Source organism: Macrotis lagotis, chromosome 1, assembly GCF_037893015.1.
Source record: "Macrotis lagotis isolate mMagLag1 chromosome 1, bilby.v1.9.chrom.fasta, whole genome shotgun sequence".
Lineage (NCBI taxonomy): Eukaryota > Metazoa > Chordata > Mammalia > Peramelemorphia > Peramelidae > Macrotis > Macrotis lagotis.
The window spans coordinates 442691149-442709846 of record NC_133658.1 but is presented as its reverse complement, the minus strand read 5'-3'; the positions used below and the strand labels follow the sequence as shown (position 1 = coordinate 442709846).

The window sequence follows — 18698 nt, the reverse complement described above, 5'->3', positions numbered from 1 at the left end:
ATCATAATTTTGGTTTCTCTAAAGTATATATAGAAGGATGACTAAATGTGAAATATCCCATGATGAAAACAGCAAATACAAAGGTAATATGAACAGAACAAAACTAAATCAAAATTGTAGCATTTGTAAATTTTTTAAAAAGTATTTCTGATCGAGGGGCAGCTAGGTGGTGCAGTGAATAGAACACTGGCCCTGGAGTCAGGGAGACCTTATTTAAATCTGGCCTCAAATAATAATTGCCTAGCTGTGTGACCTTGGGCAAGTCACTTAACCCTCCCAAAAAACCTTTTAAAAAAGTATTTCTGATCTAGAGAATTAATTTCTAGTTTTCCCTTTCAAAGAAGAGTCATATATCTTTTCTAAAGAATACTTTAGATGAAAAAGGGTAAAAATATCACTTGTACAAAAATATTCATAGCAGCACTGTTTGTGGTGGCAAAGAATTGGAAATCAAATAAATGTCCTTTAATTGGGGAATGGCTTAGCAAACTGTGGTATATGTATGTCATGGAACAAACATAGTTGTTTTTTTTTAGTTTTTTTTTTTTTTTTGCAAGGCAAATGGGGTTAAGTGGCTTGCCCAAGGCAACACAGCTAGGTAATTATTAAGTGTCTGAGACCAGATTTGAACCCAGGTACTCCTGACTCCAAGGCCGGTGCTTTATCCACTATGCCACCCTAGCCACCCTCATGGAACAAACATATTAGAAACCAGGAGGGATGGAATTTCAGGGAAACCTGGAGGGATTTGCATGAACTGATGCTGAGTGAGATGAGCAGAACCAGAAAAACACTGTACACCCTAACAGCAACATGAGGGTGATGTTCAACCTTGAAGGACTTGCTCATTCCATCAGTGCAACAATTGGGAACAATTTTGGGCTGTCTACAAAGGAGAGTGCCATCTGTATCCAGATAAAGAGTCGTGGAGTTTGAACAAAGTTCAAGGACTATTCCCTTTAATTTAAAAAAAAAACCAGATATCTTATTGTCTGATCTTGTTATCTCTTAGACTTTTTGTCTCTTCCTTAAGGATATGATTTCTCTCTCATCACACTCAATTTGGATCAATGTACAACATAGAAACAAAGTAAAGATTGACAGATTGTTTTCCGTGGGGGGGGGGGGAGAGTAAGACTGGGAGGAAAATTGTAAACTCAAATAATATCTGTAATACAAAAAATAAAGAATACTATATATAGCCTTTCTTCAGCTTTCAAAGGAAACATATCCAATTAGTTCAGTCACTAGTAACAATTATGTTTTGTCTACTGAACAATATTCCAGTTATCCTTCGGTTTTTCTATTAAAACATAATCAAGCAGTCTAGTAGTAATTTCTTCTTAGGATATGATGATGATACACCTTTATTATTATAGGTATTTAGGATCTGATTTATATAACAAAATCAAAACTTTACAAAAATAGAGTAAGCAAATTGGTTTCATTAAGTTAGCTTATTTCATTTTGGCATCCCCCCAAATTCTATACTACCAAAAGCCATGAAACTTTTCCAAATGTCAATCAATAAAGAATATGGGTTAATGAGCATAAGAAAAAACAAGTAGTTCATTGATTAAATAAAAGCAAGTGAACTTTCTTATAAATATTTATTGTTTTCATCTGGAATTCTATAGAATTAGTATTTTCCAAAACATAGAATGGATATTCTTAAAAAATGATTTTAAGGAAGAATGAAAAATCAAAGTTTATTTTTACTACCACATATACATTAAATATGTTTCTGAAAAAGTAAGAGAAATTGGAAAAGATAAGGGCAAATTATTTGATATAAAAAGTATTACATTCAAAAATTTTCATCTTGCAGTAGTTTAAGTGATAATCTTCAAATAATAGAATTAAAAATATATTTTTAAAAAGTTGAAATTACCATTCAGCTAGATTTAAACCTCTGTCTTTCTCTCTTTTTTTTAGGTTTTTGCAAGGCAAACAGGGTTAAGTGGCTTGCCCAAGGCCATACAGCTAGGTAATTAAGTGTCTGAGACCGAATTTGAACCCAGGTACTCCTGACTCCAGGGCCGGTGCTTTATCCACTACACCACCTAGCTGCCCCTCTCTTCTCTCTTATGTCATAAGGTGCTTATTTTAATATGTCCTTAAGAACAAAGTCATCAGAAAACTTAATGATAAGGGGAATTTGAAATTTTGTTTTCTTCAGTAAGAAAACAAACTAGATGTAATAAATTGACTATATAACTGTTACATAAGCAGCGCTTAAAAGACACTAACATTTTCCTATATTGATTTTAAATTTTAAAGAATGTGTATATATTTAAGCTTGGTACATTGGGGTTAAACAAAAGATCTGAATAAGATTTGAACTCAAGGTTGAGTCACTTTGAAATTTCTGATGTTTAAGGGAAATGAAGAATATTTAAAGAAATATCCCCAAAACACATGAAACTCAAAGGGTGTTTATGAAAGTAAGTATTAAAACATGTCTGAATAGGCCATGAAACCTAAAAGAAATATAGAGAGGTAAGAATGTGAGGGATTAAACAGGAAGGGATGTGCTATGAGATGTTTAATAAAAATAACATTTAGCACTCACAACTATAATTATTCTCATTTGTTCCAGCACTTAGCACAGTGCCTGGCTCATAGAAGACACTTAATAAATGTTAACTGAGGCTCTCAATCCTGAAAATCAGGTACTATTATTAAAGGTTAAATAACTCATCCAGAGTCACCCAGCTATTAAGTATCTGAATCCTTATTTTAATTCTAGTCTTTCAGATGACTCTAAACCTGATGCTTTATTTACTGTCACCTAATTTCTCATTTAACAACTAGCTCTCTGAAACATGGCACACTTTTAAGTTTAATTTGCTTTATTAACAGTTTTACTTCATTTTCTACATTATTATCATTTTCTTAAGTCTAAGTAATTAACAAAACATGTCCTGATTTATAGAAATTAATCAATTTCTATGGTTCACATTGAAAATTTAATAATCAGTTTTTATTCCCGTCAGTTGTTCTATCTAGAGACCTCTAATGGGGGTGGGGGGAGGGGAAATAGGCATGCTTTTGGAATGAAAAGCTTTGTTATCGAAAGTTTAATCTTGGGGGGCGGCTAGGTGGTGCAGTGGCTAAAGCACCGGCCCTGGAGTCAGGAGTACCTGGGTTCAAATCCTACCTCAGACACTTAATAATTACCTAGCTGTGTGGCCTTGGGCAAACCACTTAACCCCATTTGCCTTGTAAAAAAAAAAAAATCAAACAAACAAAAAAGAAAGTTTAATTTTTTCCCTAGTAATTAACCTTATACACAACAGAGGTATTACTTGGTGATCTGGAATCCTTGTGCAGCTTCTAAAAGCTCATTAAATTAAAATTTAAATAAAAAAATGAAAATTTAGGTAAATCAAAAAACTGAGTCAATATTTATTACTTACTGGGAAAGATTTTTTCACAGATTGTTCAGTACTGGCTACATGAAAGTAAAGCCCTTCTCTCTTCTGATAGTTGAATTTACCTCGGCTGAAACCCACTCTGGCTGGGAGTTCAAGCTGCATATCATAAGATTCTTTGGGATGAGATCCAAAAAACTGAAGACCATTGGTAGGATATAGAAAGAGAGCATAGGTATCAAACTCATCAAATGCCAAGACTAACTGAAAAGTGTTCATCTGTGGGGAAAAAAAAGAACATTAGTTAGAGACAAAAACTTTCCTAAAAACATGAGCACCAATAAATTATAAAGTACTATAGATTTTTTCTATTGAGTTGTAACTAATATTAAATTACTCCAAATTCATCTGAAAACACTAGTAGTACTTTGAAAATGTAATTTCCTCTATAACTTTGTTTAATGTTATTTCATGACTTTAAAACCTTATCTTGAGAAGGAACAATCTTAAAAAAAAATCACACAAAAAGGATCCACCTCAACTTTAACTGAATTAAACAGTGTTGTGAATATATTTCCAGAACTAAAGAGGAGTCAATAATTGTAGTAATGATTAAAGGTGACTTTTGACTTCAATATTTCTCACAGTTCATACTGGGTTTTTTTGTCTTTGTTTTTATCGCTTGTTACAATATTATAGTCAGAAATGGATATTTAAGACTAAGAAAATAGTGGGGTTAATAGAGAAATGAACAAATACTTATGGAAAAGAGGCAATTCTAGTTTGTTTTACATATAGTACCTAATAATTGGGGTGGGGGAGCTCAGAGGACAGTGATAGATTAACAAGTGAGATGCTGTGATTTTAGTGATTAATGTGGCATAATCCTTTATTATTATTAGTCTCAAAAAAGCTAGGTAGTTCATTTGCTGGGCCTGCGATCAAGGAAAATGAATTCAAATCTGACCTTTGACACTTACTAACAGAATAACCCTTAATAAGCTACTTAACCCATGTCTGTTTCAGTTTTGTCAACTATAAAATGGGGATAACAGCAGCATCTACTTCCCAGGAGATATTTTTTAAGTGCTTAGTACAATAGTACTAAGTACTTAGTACAATACCTGACAATAAATACTTACTATGTTTACTTATTACTCCCATTATTTAGTATGAATAAAGAAAACAAGTAGCAGGTATTAAAAAGCACTGTCCATTCTAACTAGATTATATTAGAAATTGTATAACTCCTAAAGTCCTATTACATGTTTGAAAAATATATATGTACCCTGAGAAACAACAAAATTTAATAGACTCAAGGCCTGTCTTGGAACTAGAAAGACCTGGGTTCAAGGGCTGCCCCTGGAAAATTCACTTAACTTCTTAGAACCCTAGACAATTCTCTAAAAAGAGTAAATAATAAATAAATTATCAGCTTCCAAGGGTGCAGGTAATTCTTTCGCTATAACAGTGAAATAATTCCAAGCCCTATCCCTTTTATAACCTTTTTATCTAAGAGATAATTTAGCAAAAGCTGGAATGTTTAAAGATTACAGAATGAAGGAGGTACAATTCCTTTTGATTCCTATTGGTTTTGAGGGGGTGCTAAAGTGACTAAAAGGGGCTGGTCTTCATTTCGTCAGACTAACTGGAGTGCAGAGTGATGGGAAAGTCTCAATTTACCAAAACAAGAACTCAAAATGGAAGACATTGTACAGAATGGAAGAGAAGGTAGTAATCAAACACTACTGAAAGTGAGTGAAAAGAAACTGACCACAGACTTCAAGAGCCCAATCAAGTGTAGATGAAATTGTGCTGTCAGTGAGACAGCAAGATCAACTGGAGGTTGTTTCTGCTTCCTCTTAGAACTGTGGAAGCCACTACATATTCCCTATACTAAGTCCTTCCCTTGACTCGCTCAGAGTAAGCCAAGGGAAAGAAAGAGCCTAAAAGGGATACAAGTACCCATTTCCTATTTAAATTTTGCTTTAGTGTACAGTTGAGAACCTGTTCTTTTAAATACTAAAAGATAATTTGACCACAGCATGGATCAGAATTCTTTGTTTTTTAAATAAGAATTCTTAATTTATTCAAAGTTGTTTTCCTTTCTGGAAAACATGCATTGTATTACATTTTTAAAGTGTTCTCCAATGTTTTCATTTTACTCTTCATTAATTCTACTTTCTAATCTTATGTTGTAAAAAATTTTCAATTATATTCATATAACACAGTTTTTTGAGACACTTTCAATTTATGGACCTCCCCTTAAATTGTTCTTTGCTTTATTTTTCCTCCTCTTTTTGTTCAGAGAAAAAACTCAAAGCTATCAGGAAATTTCTTTTGCTTGAGATTATTCTCTCTACTCTATGTTCTCTTTCTTCCTAACCCTACTTATTTCTCTTTTGAATTTCATGTATTTCTACATCAAAATATTTGTGTATGTGTTTAATTCACCTCTGTCTAGTTCAGATAATAATGAAGTGAAGCTCATTAATACAACTCTTTCTACTTTCTTACTCCATGTTTGTAGAATTTCTCTCATATACCCCCAATTATAAAAAATAGGAAATTCACCCTGTTTTTCCTCCTTGCTCCACTACTGTATTTCTTTTACAATCTTTTCTCTTTCTTCTCTTAAAAACTTTTAGAACATAAACAATTCACTCTTAGGTCCTCTGCTCTTCTTATTGAACTCCCTTAAGGCACTTTGGAGATATTAGTATTTTTAAAAAATAGTATTTTAAAATTAGTATTTTAAAAAACATTTTTTCAATTAGCAAGCATTTTAAAAATTAATCTGTTCTTTCTGCCCCTCTCATTAAGTAATTTTTTTTAAACTCCCAAAATGAAGTTCTCAGTATATAGCTGCATAGTTCAACAAAGCAAATGTCCACATCTGGAAAATTTATGCCACATCTGGATATTTATGTTTCTGTACACATTTTGATTTAATCACTTCTCCACAGGAGAACAGTGATCTGCTTCATCTTGATTCCTTTAGATTCATAACCAATGCATTGATCAGTATTAAAAAGTCATTTTCCTTATAATGTTATCATTGAATAGATTGTAATCCTTTAACTTCTGTTGCACAATAATATTGCATTAATTTATAAACTAAAATTAATTATCCATTTTCCAACAAAAAATATTCTATTTTCCATTTTTGATACTCCTAAAAGAGCTCTAATTCACTACTGATTGAAGAAGTGCAAATTTAAAAAATTCTGAGTTAGAATCTCATGCTTATTAGAATGACTAATAGGACAGAAAAAGAAAAAATGTTGAAGGGGATGTGGGAAAAATGAGGCATTAACACACTGTTGGTGAAGTTGTAAACTCATACTGTATAGCATTTGAAACTATGCTCAGAGAGCTATAAAATCACACTCCCATTAACCTAGCATTACTATTACTAAGTCTTTGTCCTAAAAAAGATAAAAAAATAAAAAGGTCATATATATATATATATATATATATATATATATATATACAAAAATATTTATAACAACTTCTTTTCTAATTGTCATCTGTGATTATGATGGTGCTATAAGAATTGATGAGCAGGATGCTCTCAGAAAAAAAACCTGGAAAGACTTACTGATGCAAAGTGTAAAGCATTATGTAAAAAGGAACAGCAATATTGTAGGATGATTAGTTGGGAATGACTCAACAGTACAATATCCAAGACAATTCTGATGGACTTATGATGAAAAATACTATCTATCACCAGAGAAAGAACTAGGGAGTATGGAAAAAATAATCTGTCATATCTATGGATAGAGGTTCATGGAAGGTAAAATGGATCATTTTGACTATATAAAATTAAACAAAATCAATACAACCAAAAATAGAAGAAAAAGAAGAAAGTAAATATCTATAAAGAGGAGCTGCAATTTAAATAATAAATGGTCAAAGGCTATATATAAACAAGTTTTTCAAAGAATGAAATCAAAACCATGAATAGTCATATGAAAAAAAGTTCTAATAATTAGAGAAATGCAAACTAAAAAACTCTGAAGTACTGCCTTGCACCAACTAGATGTTTAAGATGACAGAAAAGAAAAAATACAGATGTTGAAAAGATTGTGGGAATTGGAAGGGATTGGTACAGTTGGTGCAGTTGTGAACTAATCCAATTATTATAGAGAACAATTTGGAACCCAAAGCTATAAAACTGGACCTTTGACTCAGGAGTACCACTCAAGGAAATCAAAGGAAAAAAAATTTGTAAAATATTCATAGCAGCCCTTCTTATTATAGTAAAGAAATGCAAACTCAGGGGATTAGAATGATTGAAGAAATTATTAAATATGAATGTGACAGAATATTGTTGTGCCATAAAAATGATGGTCTTAGAAAAGCCTGGGAAGATTTATATGAATTGTTACAAAATTAAGTGAGCAAAACCAGGAGATAAATCTAGACAATAATAATAATATTGTAGAGATAACCATAAAATAGTAACTCTCGTCAATCAAATAATTCATCACAGTTCCAAATAACTCAAGATAAAAAAATGAAGAAAATATATAGTATTTTATTTTTTAGCTAAGAAATTTAATTTTAATAAACATGAAAAACATGGACAAGAGAAACAAGAAAAAGAGGGAAAATTAACTCAATATAAACATGGCTGGAACACAATTTTTCAAATGTATATATTAACTAAAACACTTAAAATAGAAGTATTTTTAGACTACTCAAAAGATCTTTTCCTCAGCAATGTGTCTTTGGGGATTCCTGAAGTGTGTCAAGAACAAAAATGCAAAGCAGAACTGCATCACAAATTTTAGACTAGAAGTATGCAGTCAGTTCCTTGAAGAATAACCACTGAACAAGTCAGAGGTCACCTGGCTTAAGGACAGTAAGCCCAGACAAGATATATGTGGAAAAAACAGAATCTCCATAACATAATGCATATGTATGGCATTCCACACAGCAGCAAGAACATGACATGACAGGGGTCATATCAAATCCAAGATGATGGAATGGGGTAAGGCTAGGGATATGCACTCAATACAAAATAACAACCAGAACTGCCAATCATCTTCTAATTAGTGGCACCAGACCATTGACCAAGCAAAAATGGGTGTAGAATAGCAGAGTGTATACCTGTTGAATAGGTCCATAGAGCAAACCAAATTGAAGATTTTATGTTTAATCATGAAGGTAACATGGAGTCATAACAGCTGTTTGAATGGGTTTGGGGTTGCTAACATGATCTAAGCTTTATGAAGAAAACTTCAATAATTGAGTAATGAAGTGAGGAGAGGTTTGAGATAGGAAAACCAATGAGCAGGTTTGTAATAGTCCAGGCATGAGGTGATAAGCTTGATGGGTGATGGCAATATTAGAAGAGAATAGGAAACACACACACACACACACACACACACACACACACACACACACATAAAATGTTAAGAAGGTAGAGTTAACAGGACTTAGCAACAGATTGGATATTGGCAGGAGAGAGGAATAAGAGTAAACGTTGGATTGAGGATGACATTCATGTTGTGAGTCTAAAGAGAAGATGATATTAATGGGAAAGTTTGGAAGAGATGAGGATTTTGAAAGGAAAAATAATGAGCTCATTTTTGGACATGTTGATTTTAAGACTGGATATTGGATAACCAAAAAAGGAACAACTCAAATTCCTTGAAGTCAATTCATTGTTATTCATTCTGGTTTTGTAAGTCTGAAAATTCCCACTTTGTCTCTCTTCTTTCTCTGATATATAAATGCATACTCTAAAAAAAATTGATTGTTGTGGAAATGTATTTAATTTTGTAAGTTTATTCTGAAGATTCATTACCATATCATTTATTACATGGGATGGCAACAGTAGAGGTGTGCTGTTTATGGTAAAGTTAAATTCCTATGTTTCACAACATTCACTGCAAATGATGTAATTTTTACAATACTTCTGTTGAAGGTCTCAGGTGTTTGGGGGCTAAAAAATCCTACAGGAAACAAAGCTTCTAATTAGAAATTAGGAAATACCTAACTCTTAAAGAGAAAAACACTGGTTATCAAATCACTTGTGCAGAATATTATACCTGAAATGTAATGATTTGGGGGAATTTCTCTTGTGGAAACTCCATCTATCAAAGTGAACTAGAAAGTCATTTCTAACTTACAGTTTTAAAGAGTCATTCAGGGCACCAATAGATTAAGTATTTGGATCATTGACATAAAGTTGGGATGTGGCAGGATTTGTGGCAGGTCTTCGTAAATCCAATCACACTAACTCTTATTGTACAAAGCAGACATCTTGAAATATTTGTTAAATGATTGACTGAATTCCTGAAAAGCAAGAATGCCCTCTAAATTATTTTGTAACAATTGAAATGTTTCTTAATTTCTCTGTTTGGATACTTGTCATCTTTCTACATTTATGAAATACTGTAAGGATTTTTTAAAGATTTATTAATTCAAGAATTTTAAACTCTAAGATGGTGACTGAAATCCCAAGTGCCTACTCAGGGCAGAAAACTCCTAAGCGGAATAATCTTGCTGCTGTGAAGTTATGTCTGTCTATAAAATATATTAGAAAGAGAATTGGCTCTAGTTAGAGGATTTGGATTCAAATTTTATGTTATCTTTGACTATAAAATGAGGGAGGTGGACTTTTGATGTTCTTTCTAACTCTAGAGCTAAGATTTTATGATGCATTGCTTGAGACCAATTTCAATGTGTAATTTTTCAAATTCTCAATTGTCATTTAGTTTACATGTCATAATAATGCAATCAATGTTGCTTCTATGCTAGAGGTAAAAAAAATAAAAAGAAAAACATGAATAATATATTGAGAAGCTTCCCCATCTACATGATAAGTCTTCTCTATGAGAACCTTCTCCTCACAGAGAACCTCCCCTGGAAACCACACAAAGAATCCACAAGGCAAATGTATAATTGCTTTACAGACAAGTCCAGAGGATGGTTTTAATTGATTTTAAAAGAAAGTTGGTTCTAATTAAATATAGAGCTTTTTGTCTAGTAAACATTTATGTAATTCTACTCTAGTAAGAACTTCTGTTATTTACTGTTTTTATTTGTCTTAGAATTCAAGCCCTCTACCAAAAACTCTATTAATACATGAACACGGGGGACATAGTCAAGATGGCAACAAGAGTGGATCCTGTCCTAGGCGCTCTCTCATAAATCTTTGAAACTAAGGACTCTAACTAAATTTTCGAGAGACAGAACCCAGAGAGGGACCCAATGAGGCAGTTCTCCTACTCAAGGTAACCTGGAAAAGAGCAGAAAGGCTCTGTTCCCCAGGGTTGGAGGGGCAGCCTGCCAGAGGGGTGGCCCGCCAGAGGGAAAGAACTTCAGCCTCCTGGAGGAAGCCCCAGCATGCTGGGAGCCGCAGCTTGCAGCAGTGGGGGCAGTTTCCTGACCTACGCCCTGGGGAGCACTGGACACAAATTGGGGGAACAGCCCAGGTACCTCTGCCAGAACGAGCATGTGGAGCCCAGTCCTCAGGGCACACAGCGAGCAGCTTGGCCAGCACAGCCCAGATCCAGGAACAGAAGCAGGCGGAGCTGGTAAACAGGAGCCCCCAAGGCATGAGCCCATTGAAGCTAGGGAGGGGAGTGAAGAGAGAGAGAGACTGCAGAGCTCTGCCCCTGGAACAGGACTCTGGGGCTCTGACCACATTCAGATCCTGATTGTAGTCCAGGCCCCCCCATAGAACAGCAGGGCCACCCCCCACCTGAGCCCCATGGCAGAGGGGGGGAGCTTGTGGTCATTCACAGACCAGGAGGGAAGACAGAGCCTCACACACTGAGACCCTTGTGGGAGTGTCCCAAAAGCTCAGGAAGCACCCCAAAAACAGGCTTAGACTGGGAAAATGAGCAAGCACAGAAACAAGAGAAACACCATTGAGAAATACATTATCTATGAACCCAAGAAGGATCAATATACTCAGTCCAAAGATGAGGAAGCACAACCTCCTGCATCTAAAGACTCCAAAAAAAATAGAAATTGGGCTCAGGCTATGACAGAGCTCAAAAAAGACTTTGAAAATCAAATGAGGGAGTTGGAAGAAAAACTGGGAAAAGAAAGGAGAGAGACGCAGGAAAAACATGAAAATGAAGTCAGCAGCCTAGTCGAGGAAATCCAAAAAAATTTTGAAGAAAATAGCATGCTAAAAACCAGCTTAAGTCAAATGGATAAAACAGTTCAAAAAGTTATTGAGGAGAAGAATGCTTTAAAAAGCAAAATTGGCCAGATGGAAAAAGAGATAAGAAAACTCTCTGAGGAGAACAAATCCTTCAGACAAAGAATAGAATTCAGGGAGAATGATGAATTTACCAGAAATCGGGAATCAATACTTCAAAACCAAAAAAATGAAAAATTAGAAGAAAATGTGAAATATCTCATTGAAAAAAAACAACTGATATGGAAAACAGACTTAGGAAAGATAATTTTAAAATGATTGGAATACCTGAAAGTCATGATCAGGAAAAGAGCCTTGACATCATTTTCAAAGAATTACTACAGGAAAATTGCCCTGATATTCTAGAAGCAGAGGGAAAAATAGAAATGGAGTGAATCCACTGATCCCCCCAAGAAAGAGATCCCAAAAAACCAACCCCTAGGAATATTATAGCCAAGTTCCAGAACTCCCAAGTCAAAGAGAAAATATTACAAGCAGCCAGAAGGACACAATTCAAATATCGTGGAGCTGCAGTCAGGATCACACAGAATTTAGCAGCAGCTACACTGGAAGCTCGTAGGGCTTGGAATATAATATACTGGAAGGCAAAAGAGTTTAGAATGCAACCGAGAATCAACTACCCAGCAAGGCTGAATGTCCTCTTCCAGGGGAAAAAAGATGGACTTTCAATGAACCAGGGGAATTTCAAATGTTCCTGTTGGAATGGCCAGAGCTGAACAGGTTTGATCTTCAGATACAGGACTCAGGTGAAGCATAGAGATTGGAGGAGAGGGGGGGAAATATGAGGGACTTAATGATGATGAACTGCATGTATTCCTGCATAGAAAAATGACACTGATAATACTCATATAAACCTTCTCAGTTAATAGAGCAGGTAGAGCAAGCTTTTATAGTTGAAGCACAGGAGAAAGCTGAATTCGAAGATAAAATGTGGAGTAAAAATGGAGTCGATAGAAAAAAGGGAAATATAATGGGAGAAAGAAAAAGGAGAGGGGGAATAGTCCAAGATATTTCACATAATAAGATTTTTTTTATTACAATGAGCTATTGCAATGATATGGAAGGGGGGAAGGCAAGGGGGAATGAGGGAATCTTTGCTCTCATCAGAGGTGGCTAGGAGAGGAAACAGCATATATACTGAATGGGGTATAGGCATCTGGAGTAAGAAAGGGGGAGGGGACAGGGGGAAGGGGTGGGGATGTGAATGAAGGAGGAGAGGATGGACCATGGGGGGAGAGTGGTCAGATATAACACATTTTCTTTTTTACTTCTTGCAAGGGGCTGGGATTGGATGGCCTGTCTGGGACCATAGGGCCAGGTGGATGCTGGGCCTAAGGGGTGGTAGGGGGGCTCGGGGCCTCTTGGCCCCAGGACCAGGGATCTGTCTGCTGCGCCACTCAGCTAAGCTATAGCAGAGTCAGAGTGAAAGGAGAGAGAAAAATATAGTACATGGTAGTGGAGAAATACAAAAGGAGGGAGTTGCGATCAGCAATAGCAACAGTGGAAAAATATGGAAGTAACTTTTGCCATGGACTTATCATAAAGAATGTAACCCACTCGTGACAGAGTTGTTGGTGTTGGAACAAAGACTCAAGCAGATTTTTTATTATTATTATTTTTGGGGGGTGCAAGGCAAATGGGGCTGGGTGGCCCACCTGGGGCCGCATAGCAGGGTGATCGTTGGGTGTCTGAGGCTGGATTTGGACCCAGGTGCTCCTGGCTCAAGGGCCAATGCTCTGTCTGCCACCTAGCCACCCCTACTATTATTACTATTTTATTTTATTTGGGGTCTTTTTTTTTCTTTTTTCTTTTTTGGTTTTTGCAGGGTAGTGGAGTTCGGGTGGCTTGCATGTCACACGGCTGGGTGATTGTTGGGTGTACGGGCTGGATATGGACTCGGGTGCTCATGACTCCAGGGCTGGTGCTCCGTCCACTGCACCACCTGGCCATACCTACAATTATTACTATTACTTTTTTTAATTTTAATTTTTTCTCCTCCCTTTACTTTATCGCTCAAGTGAGTCTATATTTTTAGGGGGGAAGGGGTATTTTGTTTACTCTTAATAATATTTTATTAATGTATAAAAAATTTGTACAAAATGAGAATAAATATTAAATATTTTTTAAAAATACATGAACACAATGGTTCTTCTTCCTTTGCATAATTGTATCACTTACCAGCCTTGATGGCAACACATTTTGTGTCACTTTTTCATAGACACAAACGTCCTTCCATGTAGCAAGAAAGGCATGGGTTGGTGTGTAGTTTGCAGCAGTTTTTGGAAACCCAATACGAATATATTGGGCTGCCTGATTCAGTATCTCCAAAGAGTCATCTTCTCTGTAAGAGATCTTTCCTCTCCCATTGCTAGTATCAAGGTCAGATAAGAAGGGGGCAATGACAGGGAATTCTGTGGGAAAGTCATTATCTACATATTGTATCTCACTAGGAAAGTCTTGAGTTGAGATGATGCCATTAGTGCCCACCTGGAAGAAAACAGAAAAGCATCTCTAAGGGTTACACACTATAGGCATCTTGCCATCAGTTATACCAAATTGTAAGGATTTGTAGTATTTTGAACCTATATACCCAAAGCTTCTGCTCATTTCCTCCCCAGTAAATTTATCCTCATTAGTTGTCACTCCTATTGTACCAAATCCAACATTATGTACTCCCTATTCTCACAAGTGGAAAAATGCCACTATTCTCCCTAAAATCCTTAATTTCAATTTTTTAGGATATTTCAGTAACCATAACCCCTCACCACAATCTTCTTGTCAAGAAAGTCATTTTTTTTTTAAAAATCTTAAATAGCCCTGGGATTCTTTCATACCACATTCTCATTCCTTTGTAGCATGTTCTTGGAAGACTTACATCCCTACGGGGGGAAAAAATTTTTTTCCAAGTATGTGAAAAAATCATTTCCAACTCTCCCACCTTAGTTCCTAAAGCTAACATTTCAACATGAGTAATATCTGGATTTTTTTTTTTTTCTGATTGAAGCAGGTCCAGCTAAAAATTTTGTTCTCATCTAGGTATTGGAGGGGAATGGGGCCAAGTAAGAAGATCCTTGAGAAGAGACATCTCAAAACAAAGGCGCTGCTCTTCTCTTTCTTTCCTTTCCCTTGCCACCTCTTTCCTGTCTCTGCCCCCACCCCACCCCACCCCAGCCCCGTCCTGCCCTCTCTTCTCTTCTCTTCTCTTTCCTCCTCTCTTTGCCGCTCTTTGGGCAGAGGGGAAAGATGCAAAAGTTTGTCTGAGGACGTTGAACTTACATAGAGGCTCCTGAACGGAGCTTCGTAGAACCGCAGGGGTCTCTTCAGCTTGACCGAGGCTGAGGTTTCATCGTCCCCTTCCAGCAGGAATTGGTCCCCGCGGGCTTCCCCGTAGGGAAAGAGGTCCCGCGGGCGCAGGGCCGGGGCCCCGCGGAGCAGGCAGTACAAGTGGAAGAGCAGCGGCAGCAGCCGCCTCTTTGGGGCCGTGCCCCCTTCCCCCTTCATGGCTGCTGCAGCAGCAAAGCCTGCGGGCGATCCGCGCCGGGGCCGGCCCCGTGTCCCAGGCCCGCGCCCCACCCGAGGCTCCCGAAGGCGCTCCGAGCCCGGGGTGGGACTCCGAGTCTTCGGACGGCGCTGACTGGCCGCGGCGGCGCCCCCAGGAGCCAATCCGCGGAGCTGCAGGGCCGGCGGCAGAAGCAACATCTGCTTCTCGTTACCGTTGTGTAGGCCCAGGCCCGCTCCGCCGCCTCGCTCGTGGACGGGCCAGGCGTAGCGACCGGGCTGAAAGCCGCCGCAGCCTCTCCTGGTTGCCCTTTGTCCTGCTCCCACCCCGGGAATCATGCGGCGTCGCCCCAACTCTCCAGTGCCAGCCAACCCACCATTTCCACTCCTAACAATAAATAGAGCCAGTTCCCAAAGGCAGCCCCGAGGGAGAGGACATGACTTCATACTTGGCTTGATTAGGAGTAGCAGTGGGGGTGGGGAAACGCCAGAAGGCTGCTGGAGTCTCGCAGCAGAACCAAGTTCAGCTTGGATGGGTCGCTCCCGTTTCTAACCCTCAGAGTCCCTGCCATCACAGAGCCCTCCTTAGCCGTTGTTTAAACTGTCCCCTAGGAACCATCCACTGGGAAAGAAAAGTGAAAGAAACTCAAGGAGAAATTCACCTTTCCATGAATGCAAATGTTTGATAGGAAAAGATGGCTTTTCTCTTACAAATAAATGCCAGATGGCCGGAGTAGCTAAAGCAGATCCAAAGAAATCATCAGATAACAAGTCGAAGAAAGGGGATTAGGTCCCATGCCTCTATACACACCCTACACTACACATTTTGAGACTAAGTGAATGAGGAATAATTTAGGATGGGTTTGACTTCTTGTCTTCATCTAGAAGAGAGCTCTGAGTAATAATTTTTTTTTTATTTACAAGAGGGAAAAATTGGACGTAAACAGCTGAATTTGGGCAAATGAGTTGTCCTGTTTGTTTCAGCCCCCTAACTTCTCTGAAGTCCTAGAATTATAATGGCAAATATATGTGGTTTTGCTATTGTAATCATAGTCCTAAAGCCTATTGGTAAAGGACTCTCTCCTCATTAACGGTAATAACCTTTTGATAAGAGCAGTACAGAGAACTACTGAGTTCTCTTCAAACCCTTGAGTCACTAAAAGCAGTCTTTTTGCGCTTCAGGAACTTCTGGCTTCCAAATTCTCTTGGATTTTTTTTTTAGTTTAGTTTTAAATTTTTTTCCAAATTACATATCTTTCCCTCCTGCTATTCTTTCATCCTTCCACTAGACAGCATGAAATCTGATGCAGGTTATACATGCACAATTATGATAAACGTATTTCATATTAGTCATATTGTAAAAGATCAGAATAAAAGGGAAAAATCAAGAAAAAGAAAAACCAAAAAGACAAATTTAAAAATGTGAAAATAGTAAGCTTTGATCTGCATTCATACTCTATAGTTCTTTCTTTCCATATGGATGGCATTTTCCAACCAAGTCTTTCAGAATTGTCTTTGTTCACTGAATTGCTGAGAAGAGCTAAGAGTATCATAGCTGATCATCACACGACGTTGCTGTTAATTGTATACAGTGTTCTGGTTCTGCTCATTTCGCTCAACATTAGTTCATGCAAATCTTTCCAGGTTTTTATGAAATCTGCTGATTATCATTTCTTACAGAAAAATAGTACTCCATTACATTCTTATACCACAACTTGTTCAGCCATTCCCCAATTGATGAACACCCTCTCAATTTCTAATTCTTTGCTACCATAAAAAGAACAGCTATGTTGTACATGTGGATCTTTTCCCCATTTTTATGATCTCTTTTTATGATCTCAGACCTAATAGTGGCATTTTTGGATCAAAGAGTATGCACAGTTTCATTGAGGCTTGGACATAGTTACAAATAGCTCTTCAGAATGGCTGAATCAGTTCACAACTCAACTAACAGTGTATTAGTGTCCCAATTTTTCCATATCCCCTTTAGCATTGATCATTTTATTTTTTTTGTTATTTTTAGCCAGTCTGATAGGTGTGAGGTGATACCTCAGAATTGTTTTAATTTGTTTCTCTAAACAATAACAATTTAGAACTTTTTTCCATATTACAGAAAGAATTAATTTCTTCATCTCAAAACTGCCTGTTCATATTTTTTTGACCAGATTTGTGTTCTTATAAATTTGATTTGGTTCCCTTTATATTTTAGATATAAGTCCTTTATCAGAAAATACTAGCTCTGCAAATTGTTTCCCAGCTTTCTGCATTTCCTTTAATCTTGGATGTACTAGTTTTATTTGTGTGAAAACTTTTTAATTTAATGTAATCAAAATTATCCATTTTGAACTTTATAATGTGCTCTCTCTCTTGTTTGGGCATAAACTCCTTCCCTCTCCATAGATTTAACAGATAAACTATTTCTTCTTCCCCGAATTGATTATGGTATTATCCTTTATTGTATCCCTATTTTGCACACTTTTATAACCCTTTGGCATAGTTCCAAATAGCAAATTGTCAAATACTGGTCTTTGGGTTTATCAAACTACTATACAAATTACTATAAATCACTGTAAATCACTATAGTAATTGAGTTTTGTATCTTCATTGTCTATTCTAATCTCTTTAATTGCTTTTTCTTCTATTGCTTAAGATAACATTTCCTATACAGTATTGAATTAGAATGGTGATTATGGCATCCTTGTTTCACCCCGATCTTAATGGCAATGTTTCTAGCTCATCTTCATTATATATAATGCTTGTTGATGGTTTTAGATGGATACTACTTATCATTTTAAGGAAAACTACATTTATTCTTATGCTCTCTAATGTTTTAAAACTAGGATTAGGTATTATACTTTGTCAAGGATGCCATAATCACCATTCTAATTCAATACTGTATAGGAAATGTTATGTTTAGCAATAGAAGAAGAAAAAAAAGCAATTAAAGAGATTAGAAATAGGCAATGAAGAAACAAAACTCAATTACTATAGTGATTTACAGTGATTTATAGCAATTTGTATAGTAGTTTGTTGTTTAAATTCACCCCTGCTTTAGGATTAGTTTAATTGGTTTCCAATTAATTTTTAGTCTATCTTTCCATGGTCCTTCCTTACATGTAATTTTTATTGCATCATGATCTGAAATGAAGCATTTAATATTTCTGCCTTTCTTCATTGTATTGTGAGATTTTAATGCCCTAATATAAGATCAATTTTTGTATAGGTGCCATGTACCACTGAGAAAAATATATATTCTTTTCTATACTCATTAATTTTCTTTAGAGGTCTATCACATTGAATTTTTCTTTAAAAAATTCATCTCCTTAACTTTTTTCTTGTTTATTTTCTGGTTTGATTTATCTAATTTTGAGAGAGAGATTTAAGTCCCCCAGTAGCATAATTTTTCTGTCAATTTCTTTCTGTAACTCACTTAACTTCTCCTCTAAGGATTTGAATGCTATGCTATTTGGTGCATATATTTTGTTTAGAATTAATATATTGAGTATTGATATTACTTCACCTCTTAATACCTCTTAATAAAATGAAGTTTCTTTCCTTTAATCAGAACTATTTTTTGCTTTTTCTTTGTCTGAGTTCAGAATTTCTATTCCTGCTTATTTACTTCAGCTGAAGCATTAAAT

The 18698-nt window shown here is 36.3% G+C and overlaps 1 protein-coding gene across 1 annotated transcript in view; it reads right to left on the bottom strand.

The window, feature by feature from the left end:
- NID2 (nidogen 2) overlaps nucleotides 1-15411 on the bottom strand; it is a 141980-nt gene extending 126569 nt beyond the window's left edge. Inside the window, exons 1-3 of the mRNA XM_074213350.1 lie at nucleotides 14836-15411; nucleotides 13738-14046; nucleotides 3430-3653 (exon numbers count right to left, since the gene is read on the bottom strand). Coding sequence (XP_074069451.1) covers nucleotides 3430-3653; nucleotides 13738-14046; nucleotides 14836-15396 — 1094 coding nt within the window. The 5' untranslated portion in view covers nucleotides 15397-15411. The remainder of the gene's footprint in view (nucleotides 1-3429; nucleotides 3654-13737; nucleotides 14047-14835) is intronic.
- Between the last annotated feature and the right edge of the window lie 3287 nt (nucleotides 15412-18698).